Genomic DNA, 14,107 nt, shown 5'->3' with positions numbered 1-14,107 from the left:
AGCCTAATAAATGCTACCAGTTCGGTGATAAAAGTCAGAAATAAGTAGTGCACCAGGAAAAATAGCCAATTATTCATCACTCTGTTTATATTACAAGCTTTTTAAAATTTTTAACGAGATGGTTATGAACATGAGGGGCACTTCAATACTCTTCATTATCTCATGTGGAACCATGAGGCGACTGGCTGCTAACTTAAACAAATATTGTATTAAATTTATAGGGGCTGCTTCTGTCCCAGAGAGCTGTAGTGGCTGGGTCATTGTATATATTTAAGGCAGAGATAGACAGATTTTTGAGCAATAAGGGAGTCAAGTGTTATGGGGAGCGGGCAGGGAAGTGGAGCTGAGCCCAAGATCAGATCAGCCATGATCTTATTAAATGGCGGAGCAGACTCGAGGGGCCAAATGGCCTACTCCTGCTCCTATTTCTTATATTCTATTCAGCTCATCAGTGAACCAGACTAAAACTTTTAGCTAAGGGAACAAAAAAACCCTTCTAAATGCTGTAAATCTGAAACAATGATGGGAAACGCTGTAAATGCACAATAGGTCAGTCAGCATGCTGGAGTAAAACAGGTTAACATTTCGGGAGGGAACCCTTCATAGCCACATGCCTAGCGGCAGCAACACGGTGAGCTAAACTGACTGGCCAGAAGAGGTTCAGATAAGTTTTAAACTGCCAAACCTCATCCACCGCCTAGGGGAGACTCACACGTAAATGTCAACTGAGTGTGGAATTCCAGTGTTTCCTAATTACGAGTACGACACTCCAATATTACAGCAACTCAGTTATCTTATCTATTTATTAAACAAAAATGGAAAAGTGGATAGAAAGGGCCTATTTCCCTTAGCAGAGGAGTCAACAACCAGAAGCATAAAGTTAAAGTAATTGGTAGAAGGTTTAGAGGGGATTTGAGGGGAAATTTCTTTACACAGAGGGTTGTGGGGGTCTGGAACTCAATGCCTGAAAAGGTGGTAGAGGCAGAAACCCTCACCACATTTAAAACATACTTGGATGTGCACTTGAAGTGCCGTAACCAACAGGGCTACAGACCTAGAGCTGGAAAGTGGGATTAGGCTGGATCGCCTCTTGTTGGCCGGCACGGACACAATGGGCTGAAATGGCCTCCTTCCATGCTGTAACTTTCTATGATTCTATGAAAATATTGCCTATCTTTGAACTCCTTGTAGGTCAGGAGGAGCAGGAGTGCTCCCTGCAGGCCTGACAAGGAGACCACAGGCCTCTCCAGCCCCGGCATTCTTCCCCACCCCCGATCATTGGGGAAACCCCGGCTTCCCCCCCCCCCAACCGCCTCGCCAGGTTCATCGCCCTCTCGTGGGCTCCCATGCATCTTCCCGCACCCTCTGTAAAAATGGAGGTGGTAAGGTCAGCAGTGTGTTAGCGTATAATGGTAACTTTCAGGAAGTGTTTCTGTCTGTGAGATTTAGATTGAGACATGGTGTAAAAGAGTTTTTAAATGACCACGCAGCACACTGTTGCCAACAGAACAACAGTAACTGAACTTCAAAATGTAGTTGATTGTGTGAAGTACTTTGACAGGTTTTGATGTGAAAAGGCACAATATAAATATGAGTGCTGTTATCGTTAACAATTCCGCGGCTAAGTGCGGAATGAATTGTATTTGGGACTGATACGGTGCATCTGTTACAGCTCCCTGGGGACAGGAAGTAGGCTGAGCAGAAACTTAGTCTTGTTTCTGCAGCTGAATAAAGATGACCTCATGCGTGTAAAAATCTAATTTACATCTCCATGGTGATGAGACCACATATGAGGCATAATACATCCATTTATCATCACAATGTTTTGCTTTGATCATTGGTCAGGAATAGAGACGATCAAATAAAACCCTAAAGAGGGTCATATAAAACTTCATTATTTGTGCCATATCATAAAATCCAGAAATGTTATTTTGCAATCTCTGTCTGGGCCCGAGATTGCTCTTGTAAGCATGCACTAGATTTCTCTGATTGTACTAACCTGACACAGTAGCTGTTTCTTTCATTACATTGTTGAGTGATACAAAAAATGCTATTTTCTGTCCAGGGACCCTGGTTACATTGCCAGACAGTATTATGGGATTCCCATGCTTTGTAAATTTGGCTTCCAGCTGAGAGAAATACATCTGCTCCCCATCAAGACTTTGCAAGTTTGTCCATCCCTAGAATAAAAACCAGACATAAAAAGGCTGTAATACTGAAACAGTATCTTGCCAAATAACTTGCATTGACTTAAGCTGGAGGATGACATTGTGGAACTGAATAAGTCACGTTTTATAATAATGCAGACACACCCAATTCCATGACTCTTTTGGATGGGAGTTAAGCATGATGAGAAAACATTTTCAACCCTGTAAAATTATTAGACATTTGATAAAGTAGCCAATAGTACAGTTGCAGGACAGTGTGCACCATTGGTAGTTGGCCCATTATGTTCTGGATGTGTTTTCATGAAAGATAAATTGGCCGTCATTTTCACTGACACCACATGGATGGAAATCTGGCGGAGTGGATCTCCCGTCCATTGTGCGTTCTACAACAAGGTCGAGGGGCTGAATGGCCTACTCCTGTGTAACAGGTGGACAATCACATCCGCCAGATTGACTTTAGACGAGAGTTACTGCAGAAGCGCAAGGCCTTTTCTACGTTCCTTCAGCCTGCCATGAGCAGCCATAACAGCTTGTGAAGAATGTGCAGCAGTACAGTTCAGAAATCACTGCATTCACACTCGAGGGGTTTCAAAAATGCACAGTACCATGGAGCAAGTGGCAGCCTTAACATCATTTGCAGGGAGCCCAAAAGACAGAGGAAACAAAAAGAGAGCATATTTCTTATATGACCATTGTGACTAGTGCCAGTGATATCTTGTTTGTCCATTTGCGCAAATCTAATGAATGGAAACCTTCTCATTTCAGGCACCCAGTGTAAAGGGCAAGCACCCCTAGGTCAGATATTGTACAGCCCAAAGCAACATACCTCAGCTCCAACCTAGGAAGAGAACTCCCTTTAGCCTCTCTGTAGTGAGACTGCCAGTTGACTGGATTGAATGTGCGCAGACTAATTTCACATAAAACCTTTAAAGCCAGCAGACAAAGGAGACTTTTGTACCATCATTCTGGGATGGATTTAACCCAGGTCCTAGAGGTGCAAGGTCGGTGTCTTGCCCACTACACCACCCAGGGTTCTCAATGGGATCAGAAACAATGGCTGCAAAGGACACCCTACAGCAATCCATCCATTCATTCATTCATTCTTCAAATAATGCAAAAACCCTGGACTGCTGACTAACACAGATTCTCCGGATAATGTACATTAATGTGCAGGATTATATTTTGTGGTCTGCAACCACTTGCACATTGATGGAGTGGTGAAGACTGTCAGGTGGTAACAGTTCTGTTCCCTCTGCAATTGGTATCTCCTTTGCACTGGGAAAGTGAGAAGGTTGTTTTCTTTGGCAAACATAGGACCGTAGGAATTCCTTGACAAAAAAGGACCAAGGTCCATCTACAGGGCCGGGGTCTGTCTACAGGGCCGAGGTCCGTCTACAGGGCCTTCTACTATCCTGATAGTTGCAGGATACAATCATAATGTGTTCATGGCTTGCTTTTTCTCTAGACGAGAGAAGGCTGAGGCTAGAATGTGGAACTCACTATCACATGGAGTGTTTGAGGCAAATAGCACAGATGCACTTAAGGGGAAGCTAGATAAGTACATGAGGGAGAAAGGAATAGAAGGATATGCTGATGCGGTTAGATGAACAAGGATGGGAGTCCGTTTCTGTGGTGTAAATTCAATGTATTTCTAATTCTATGTGAATATGAGTATAAACTGCAGACTGGCGGTGTCTGGTAAAAGTTTGGTTGCAGAGAAGCCTAATGGCAGAGTGACTTTCAAAGCTATGGGTATAGCTGCCCCTGTCCTTGTGGTTGTCTCTGAGTCAGCCTACACAAGATGTTGCTTGGTTACTGCCTCCACAGTGAAGCAGAGGTAACAAAGATAGGCCTCCTTTGACATACCCTGGTAAGAGTGGCATCATCTGTAAACATGGCTGTTTAGGTATTGCTGGCAGTGAGCATACTGCCTGAAGGTATTGTTGTACCTGTTTTTTTCGTCCACTCATAAATGAATCCTCCTAATCCAATTAACACAGCTCTATGGGAGCAGCGAAGGGATTCACATCTTCCCAACTTTGTTAGCTGCAACTTGTACTGTTGCCAATTGTCAATACGTCAGGAAAGTTTTACTTAGAAAGCTGAAGCAATAAAAAGTTATGAATACATAGGGGGAAAAGTATGCAATGTGTTCAATGCATTTGTAGATAACAGTTCACTGCCAAAAAAAAGCTACATTTCAACACTAACTGAAACACCAGCAACCTTGATGTAAGAATTAGGTTAAAGTAGGCCAGACCTGTTAAGTTGTCATGTGCTCATGTTACATGGGCGGTCGTGACAATCACCCAAAGGCACAAAACCCTGATTTAAATCATTTGATTTATGTAATTTGAAGTGTACAATACTAACAGCATTCTGTGTGTCCTGAAGCAGCAAAACCTTATTCTATTCAAAAAGTCAAAAATAAAGATCTATGTCGACAACGGCCTGTCCCTGGAGACTGATCATGGATTAAATGTCTCCTGGTTAGTAGTGCAATACGAGCGATTGGGTGAATCTAAAGCCCAATGAAAAATAATGTTGGACAGGGTGTAAAACGGGCTGCCCATTCACTAATGCCCATTTTCTGTTGTTGGCCAAGACCAATTTCACCCCCTTCACGCCTAAACTGCAGGTCGGAAACCAGTAGTGCCAGGTTTTTAGTGGGTCATTTTGCCCCTGAACACACCCAGCTCTCGAAGAGCAAATCTGGATGCAAAGTCCTCCGATAACCATTTGCATGTACTTTATATTGCTGCATTTTGAGGGCCAGGTGAAAACATTCACAGCTCACTCTAAATCAGAATATAATCAAAAACTGCAGCAGCAATTAACGGCAGACTCCCTGGCTTTGCAGTGACTGTTACAAATTGATTGATGCTGGAATGAAACTTCCCATTTAGACTTCTGAGCCGACAGGTGCAATAATAGCAATCCACATTGACACATCAAGCAAACACATCTGCTGCAAATATATTTGAACATAGGCATTTTTGAGAGAGCAACATGCCAACAGTACCTTAACATAATACAAGTCTTTGTCATCTATGAGAACCTCCAGCAGTCCCATGCGTGTGTGTTTCACTTTTGTAATCTCGCCTGTAAAATCAAAATCAAGAGCATTAACTGTGTGCACAACACTTGTGCCAATATGACTGCAGCTGGATTGTTAAACTTTCCAGAGCATGTTGCTGAATTTTGTTTGCTGATGCTGAATCTTTGAAAGCTTTCTTGTACAGGTGTGGAGCAGTATCCAGCCACAATAACGGCAACCTTCCTAGAATGAAGTACGCAATAGAAAAGCAATCGCGGCCTCTCATCAGGATACTATGCAGTATTAGAACCGAGCTTTCATCCAATAAAAGTAATTAGAGAGCATGTCAATTAAATTCAAAAAGGGAACTGGACAAATATTTGGCTCCACAATAACAGCTTGCATTTATATAGCGCCTGAAACGTAGTAAAAACATCTCAAGGCAGAAGGAAGAAGGCAAATGGCATGTTGGCCTTCATAGCTAGGGGATTTGAGTATAGGAGCAGGGAGGGCTTACTGCAATTGTACAGGGCCTTGGTGAGGCCTCACCTGGAATATTGTGTTCAGTTTTAGTCTCCTAATCTGAGGAAGGACGTTCTTGTTATTGAGGGAGTGCAGTGAAGGTTCACCAGACTGATTCCAGGGATGGCTGGACTGACATATGAGGAGAGACTGGATCAACTGGGCCTTTATACACTGGAGTTTAGAAGGATGAGAGGGGATCTCACAGAAACGTATAAGATTCTGACGGGACGGGACAGGTTAGATTCAGGAAGAATGTTCCCGATGTTGGGGAAGTCCACAACCAGGGGACACAGCCTTAGGCTAAGGGGTAGGCCATTTAGGACTGAGATGAGGAGAAACTTCTTCACTCAGAGAGTTGTTAACCTGTGGAATTCCCTACCGCAGAGAGTTGTTGATGCCAGTTCATTCGATATATTCAAGAGGGAGTTAGATATGGCCCTTATGGCTAAGGGGATCAAGGGGTATGGAGAGAAAGCAGGAAAGGGGTACTGAGGTGAATGATCAGCCATGATCATAGCGAATGGTGGTGCATGCTCAAAGGGCCAAATGGCTTACTCCTCCCCCTATTTTCTATGTTTCTATGTTTCTAAGGCGCAACTGAAAGGTCCAACCGTCCGTTATTTTTTTCGCCGGGCTGTGCCGCGATGGCTGCGGCTTCGGCACCCCGCATCCTTGGTGGCCTAGTTGGGGCTCCTCGCCCCATTGCAGAGCTCACAGTGTGCTCTTCCCTTTAACGGAAGAGGAGGGCCCTCTGCTCGCGTCAGCGCTACGCGGAGAGGCCGTGCTGCAGTCACATGCTTACTACCCCAAAACCGCCTTCACTTCCTCTCAGGGGCCATAACCCCAAATTCGTTACTGGGGGCAGGAAGTCCCGCCTCGCCATGGTTACCGCCCCATAATCCCTAGCACAAATGGATAGAAAATTGGGCAGGTAATTTTTGCACTCCTCCACTCCCAATCTCTTATTTACCATCAGAAGCCAGAAGAGGAAAACGTGCCCCTCTGACTCTTGCTTTGTTGGGCCGTGTAGGAGCCCAAGGTGGGCAGAGGAAATGTTTCAAGGACACCCTCAAAGCCTCCTTGATAAAATGCAACACCCCCACTGACACCTGGGAAGCCCTGGCCAAAGGCTGCCCAAAGTGGAGGAAGTGCATCCAGGAGGGCACTAAGCACCTCGAGTCTCGTCGCCGAGAGCATGCAGAAAACAAGCGCATGCAGCGGAAGGAACGTGCGGCAAACCTGTCCCACGCACCCTTTCCTCCAACCACTATCTGTCCCACCTGTGACAGAGACTGTAACTCACTTTTAGAGTGGAAGCAAGTCTTCCTCGATTTCGAGGGACTGCCTGTGATGATGATTTGTTGGGATTCAATCAGCAGCAGCCAGCAGATGGCAATTCCCTCCCTAGCCGAGAGGTGTGGAGACCAATTATAGCACCCCAATATCACCCGAGGTCAGCTCCTTTCACACAAACTGGGGACAGAATGTTGGGCCCTCCGTGTCTGCAAGATTCTGATCTACCAGGACAATGCACTTAAGAAATAGGAGCTAACAGGGTAGTCTCTGTGAATATGGCCTTATAATCAATCCACTACCATGGTGAGGAGCAGTCTAACTGTTATGGCATTAGTTCCACTGGACTTCATTACTTATTTGACTTATGCAAAATGTAAGAGTTCTATACATTTGAAGCTTCACAACATAGCTTACCATCTATTTTTATCTTCTTCGTTGGATGAATAATTTTGGCTGATAGTTTCCTCTTTGAGTAGTTCAGCTGGAAGTCAATGGCTACATCCCGGTTGATGTTTGACTGTGGGGTTCCCATAAAAAAATGCAGTACAGCCTCAGCAGGTAACCAGGTGTTCTTCTGGATGAGAAAAATACATTTGTTAGGTAAGTGCTGTGTAGGGCTGAAGTGTTCTATGTGTCACGGCAATATTTAAGAAACCGCCTACAAGCAAGTGTTCAAATACAATTTGCTATCAATATTTTTTGGTAAAATGCTGCAGTAATGTTATATTATGGCATTATTTTTAACTATTGTTTGGGTTATGGAGTACATTTACTTTTTACAGGATCCTCTAAAAAATTACATATATTAGCACAATATAAATGATGATGAAAAACAGTAAATTAGAGACGGATCTCAGCTGATTATTACAATCACCTCTCTAAAACAAATACTGATATGAATTTCATGCTCCAATGATGAAGTAGCAACCATAACTCTTTAAGAATCTGTTCTTTTTGAACATTCGGCAGTTCTGACGAAGGGTCATCGACCTGAAACGTTAACTCTGTTTCACTCTCCTCAATGAGGATGCTGCCTGACCCGCTGAGATTTCCAGCAGTTTCTGTTTTTATTATAGCAACCCAGAGATACTAGCAAGTTATTGAAAATAAAATGCATCTGCAAATGCGGAGGATTGAACAAGCATCACAGGAACCAACGAGTTGTGCAGGCCTCCCCTCAAAAGTAACAAATTTGATGCTCGATGATTATTAAAGTGTACAAAATATAAACTTTAGAAGACAATGTTTGTATTTGTTCTCTTTTAGTTTCCACTATTGACAATCTGGATGGTGGTTGAATACAACCCAGTCATCGTGTGAATTGGCTTCCAACTCCCGAAAGATTTCTGATTGCCATTTTGCAAACTCAGTCAAGTTGGATTAAATGATGGGCAGGAACTGCACCAACAAGCATACACTTTCATTACTTGGCCAGGTCTTCGTTTAACTTTCCTGCTGCTCGGCCTTGTTTCCCTCGAGGTATTAGAAAAATAAACAAATGTTTTTAGTGCTGAAACACACTGTTGCACTGAGTGTCCACTGGTCACGGGGTAACTGAGCATTTCAATTATTTCTCAAACCGTCAGTTTATTTTATAAAACCGGAAACCCAAAAATTTCACCCAGCCCGTAACAAATCGATAAAATAAACTAGAACATTAATGTTGGCTCTGAAGATTGAGTAAACTGGGAAACATTCTCGTTTCCTGCCTCTAATTGAAAGAACGTTATACAGGCAACTCTCGATTATCCGTACACGGATCGAACGGAGAACCCGCTGGGACGGCACTTTTAAACACTGTGATTCTGTCCTGTGCGCTAAGCATGGATCCAACCAGTAATGGAATATGACTAGGGATGGCACGCAGTTCGGGAGTCAAGCCGATGCACACGAGTCCCTTTTTAATTCCAAATTATATATTTATAAAACTTCCAATCAAACTCGTCAATCAGATTACTGTAACTCGGACCTGGACAGTCTGTCCGCTCAAACTGCGACCCATCCTCACGTTATCCCAAACCTGCTCTTTTTGGGCACTGTCCAGACCATCACGCTGGAAGCAAGTTCAGAGGGGCAAAAGATTTATCCAACTCTTCCTCCCTTCCCTGCCGTCTTTCCGTTTTCTGACACCTCTGCAACTCGACTCATAGACAATCACTGAGGGTGCCGCCCGGCCTCGGGGGTAAGGAAAGCCGAGTCTCATTCAACCTCCAGCGGTTGAAGCCTTTAGACTGGCCATTTTAAGAAAAAGTAGACACAGTATAACATGAGTCTCTTCACTTTATATTAAAATGAATAGGTGGACAATCCCATCCTGGAAGCAGAAGCAGAAAAGCATCAAAGTATAAATTTGGGACCCAAACATTCTTGGCAAGTTTGCGCACTCGCCCTAGCGGCAAAATCGTTTACCCGGAATAGCCCGATCCCCGAGGGCCCCGGATAATCAAGAGTTGCCTGTATATACATAACATTCAGGGAGAGATTCCTAACACTAACCAAAGGAGGGACAAAAAAAATGGGAATGAACTTGAACACTGTTTTCATGCTTACTAAGATATTCTCAAAATAGCTTCATAACTAGGGTATTCATATAAAAATAATTACTTAAGAGTTGGAGGGCGAAATTCAATGGAGCGCAAAATGCGTCACTTGTTATACATCCCGCCCTATTTCCCTATTTCATTGACAGCAGTGTTGCAGTGTGAAAGAGGCAGCCTTACTGTTTCCAGAGCACCGCGAACGACCTCAAGAGGTGATTTTCTCTGGCTGGATTTTACAGGCTGGTTTAATCTCCGTGTCATTAGATATTTGTGAATTGTTTCAGGCTCCCAGAATTTTCACATAACAGAATTGTGACAAAAATTAAGCATTTTGCCGAAGATTTAGCTTGGGGTATTGGATTTTGAATTCTGACATCGTACATAAGGGATTTAAAAACCAATTCACTCACAAATAATCATGTCCCAGCTAAACTCAACACATTGTTTTGATGATTAATCGGTCGGTTGCCAAGCATTTCATTGAAGGAGGAGCCAAGCCACTCAATTCAAATATAAACATGTTGTATGATTCAATCAGATATGTGTCCAATTTGTAGCTTTTTGAATGTAGCAAATATTTATCTAATTTCTACTTGGCTCCAGTTATTGTTTTCAAAGAAAGTTATTAGCCTGTCAATTTGAAATTAAATACAGAGACCGGCTCCTTTTTTATCCCTGTGAATGCCTGGAAAGATCCTGTGGCAATGGTGACCTTCAGTGCCATTGGTAATGAAATGTGGATAAGTGACTGTCCCTGCATGTCAGCGAGGACCAGAGGCACATCCATTACCACTTGCTGATTCTGAGCCTGAGCCCAAACCTCCTCATACACTTTTCCTCTGTGAGGTCCAGGAAGCGGTATCCATTCTGAAAGATCAGCTGCACATGGCAGTTGGCTCACTCTGGTGCTGCCCTCTCCTCAAAGTCCAGCTGGACAATGAGAGAACAGGCAGTGTCTGTTGCACCTCTCCTGTGGAGATGAAAAGTGCAGCCAGTGAAAATGAGAAATGCCGCTCTTTTTGCCGTATAACTCATTCACAGGTGTGCCAGTGCTGAAGCCAATTGTAATTTTAATCGTGCACTGCGCAATCAGTCCACCTTGGTCCAGACTGACTCTCAACATTTTCCATAAACAGATGGCAGCAAGGCTTAAAGCTGTGGTAAATCAGAGAATCATAGAAATTTGCAGCACGGAAGGAGACCATTTCGGCCCATCGTGTCTGCATCGGCCGACCAAGATCTATCCAGCCTAATCCCACTTTCCAGCTCTTGGTCTGTAGCCCTGTAGATTGTAGCACTTCAAGTGCACATCCAAGCACTTTTTAAAATGTGATGAGGGTTTCTGTCTCTACCACCCTTTCAGGCAGTGAGTTCCAGACCCCCACTACCCTCTGAGTGAAGAAATTTCCCCTCAAATCCCCTCTAAACCTCCTATTAATTACTTTAAATCTATGCCCCCTGGTTGTTGACCACTCTGTTAAAGGAAATAGGTCCTTGCTAACCACTCTTTCTAGGCCCCTCATAATTTTATACACCTCAATAAGATCTCCCCTCAGCCTCCTCTGTTCCAAAGAAAACAAACCCATAGCTAAAATTTTCCAGTCCTGGCAACATCCTCGTAAAACTTCTCTGTATCCTCTCCAGTGCAATCTCGTTCTTCCTGTACTGCGGTGACCAGAACTGCATGCAGTACTCCAGCTGTGGCCTAACCAGTTTTATACAGCTCAAGCATAACCTCCCTGCTCTTGTATTCTATGCCTCGGCTAATAAAGGCAAGTATTCTGTATGCCTTCTTAACCACCTTATCTACCTGGTTTGTTACCTTCAGGGATCTGCACTCCAAGGTCCCTTTGCTCCTCTACACTTCTCAGCATCCTACCATTTTGCCTTGTTAGCCTTACCCAAATGCATTACTTCACACTTCTCTGGATTGAATTCCATTTGCCACTGTTCTGCCCACCTGACCAGTTCATTGAAATCTTCCTGCAGTCTATAGCTTTCTTCTTCATTATCAACCACATAGCCGATTTTAGCATCATCTGAAAACTTCTTAATCATACCCACTACAGTCAAGTCCAAATCATTGCTATAGAACACAAAAAGCAAGGGACCTAGTACTGAGCCCTGCAGAACCCAAGTGGAAACAGCCATCCAGTCACAAAAACCCCCATCAACCATTACCCTTTGCTTTCTGCCTCTGAACTAATTTTGGATCCAACTTGCCACCTTTCCCTGAATCCCATGGGCTTTTACTTTCGTGACCAGTCTGCCATGTGGGACCTTATCAAAAGCCTTGCTAAAATCCATATGTACTACATCAAACGCACTATCCTCATCAATCCTCCTCAAATGGCTAAAGGAATCAAGGGTATGGAGAGAAAGCAGGAATGGGGTACTGAAGTTGCATGATCAGCCATGATCTTATTGAATGGTGGTGCAGGCTCGAAGGGCCGAATGGCCTACTCCTGCACCTATTTTCTATGTTTCTAAACAATTCAATCAAGTAAGTCAGACACAATCTTCCCTTAACAAATCCATGCTGAATGTCCTTGATTAATCCGTGTTTTTCTAAATGAAGATTTATCCTGTCCTTCAAAATTTTTCCAATAATTTTCCCACCAGAGATTAGGCTGATTAGCCTGTAATTACTCAGTCTATCCCTTTCCGGCACCACACCTGTAGCCAGAGAGGATTGGAAAATGATGGTTAGAGCCTCTACTATTTCCTCTTTTGCTTCTCTGAACAGCCTGGGATACATTTCATCCGGGCCTGGGGATTTATCCACTATCTGCTAAGCCCCTTAATACTTCCTCTCTCACTATGTTTATTTAATCTAATATTTCACACTCCTCCTCCCTGATTGTAATGTCTACATCGCCCCTCTCTTTTGAGAAAACAGACACAAAGTATTCATTAAGAACCATACTCACGTATTCCACCTCCACACACACATTACCTTTATGGTCTCTATTAGGCCCTCTTCTTTTTTTAGCTATCCTCTTGCTCTTAATGTATTTATAAAACATCTTTGGGTTTTCCTTGATTTTACTTGCCAACATTTTTTCATGCTCTCTCTTTGCTTTGCTCATTTCCTTTTTAATTGTACCCTTGAACTTTCTATACTCTTCTAAAGATTCTGCAATATTGAGCCCTGGGTATCTGTCATAAGCCTCCGTTTTTCTTTATCCTACCCTGTATGTCCCTTGACATCCAGGGGGCTCTAGATTTGTTAGTCCCATCCTTTTTCTTTAAGGGAACATACTTGCTCTGAACCATCAGAATCTCCTCCTGAATGCCTCCCACTGCTATGACACTGATTTACCTTCAAGTAGCTGTTTCCTTCAAGTGACTAATCCCATCTCAGCTTAGCAACATTGGCAGAAAATTTCTTGAACACTTTGAAGTAAATCCTAATAAAGGATCCTCTAGGAATGAGTGACCGTAGCATGACTGAATTTCAAATTCAGTTGGAGGGTGAGAAAGTTGGATCTCAAACCAGTGTCCTAAGTTTAAATAAAGAAAACTACAAAGGTATGAGGGCAGAGTTGGCTAAAGTGGACTGGGAAAATAGATTAAAGAGTGGGACGGTTGATGAGCAGTGGCAAACATTTAAGGAGATATTTCATAACTCTCAACAAAAATATGTTCCAATGAAAAGGAAAGATTGTAAGAGAAGGGATAACCATCCGTGGCTAACTAAGGAAGTAAAGGATGGTATCAAATTGAAAACAAGGGCATACAATGTGGCCAAGACTTGTGGGAAGCCTGAAGATTGGGAAAATGTTAAAAGCCAGCAAAGAACGACTAAAAAAAATAATAAAGAGAAGGAAGATAGATTATGAAAGTAAACTAGCACAAAATATAAAAACAGACAGTAAGAGTTTCTACAGGTACATAAAAAGGAAAAGAGTGGCTAAAGTAAATGTTGATCCCTTAGAGGATGAGACTGGAGAATTAATAATGGGGAACAGGGAAATGGCAGAGATGTTGAAAAAATACTTTGTATCGGTCTTCGCGGTAGAAGACACTAAAAACATCCCAATAATGGATAATCAAGAGGCTATAGGGAGGGAGGAACTAAAAACAATCACTAAAGAAGTAGTACTAGGTAAAATAATGGGACTAAAGGTGGACAAGTCCCCTCAACCTGATGGCTTGCATCCTAGGGTCTTAAACGAAGTCACTGCAGAGATAGTGGATATATTGGTGATAATCTACCAAAATTCCCTGGATTCTGGGGAAGTCCTAGCAGATTGGAAAATGGCAAATATAACACCCCTATTTAAAAAAGGAGGCAGACAGAAAGCAGGAAACTATAGACCAATTAGCCTAACATCTGTTGTTGGGAAAATGCTGCAGTCCATTATTAAGGAAGCAGAAGCAGGACATTTGAAAAAGCATAATTCAGTCAAGCAGAGTCAGTGGTTTTATGATAGGGAAATCATGTTTGCCTCATTTTCTGGAGTTCTTTGAGGTTATAATGAGCAGAGTGGATAAGGAGGTTCCAGTGAATGTGGTGTATTTGGATTTTCAGAGGCATT

At 43.0% G+C, this 14,107-nt stretch overlaps 1 protein-coding gene across 1 annotated transcript in view; it reads right to left on the bottom strand.

Annotated features, from left to right (window-relative positions):
• Positions 1-5,293: 5,293 nt before the first annotated feature.
• Positions 5,294-14,107, bottom strand: part of LOC139281621 (apolipophorins-like) — a 41,011-nt gene continuing 32,197 nt past the window's right edge. Inside the window, exons 11-12 of the mRNA XM_070901766.1 lie at positions 7,441-7,600; positions 5,294-5,448 (exon numbers count right to left, since the gene is read on the bottom strand). Coding sequence (XP_070757867.1) covers positions 5,294-5,448; positions 7,441-7,600 — 315 coding nt within the window. The remainder of the gene's footprint in view (positions 5,449-7,440; positions 7,601-14,107) is intronic.

This window comes from Pristiophorus japonicus, chromosome 15 (genome assembly GCF_044704955.1).
Source record: "Pristiophorus japonicus isolate sPriJap1 chromosome 15, sPriJap1.hap1, whole genome shotgun sequence".
Classification (NCBI taxonomy): domain Eukaryota; kingdom Metazoa; phylum Chordata; class Chondrichthyes; family Pristiophoridae; genus Pristiophorus; species Pristiophorus japonicus.
The sequence above is the reverse complement of the archived record's forward strand: the minus strand, read 5'-3'. Positions and strand labels throughout refer to the sequence as shown.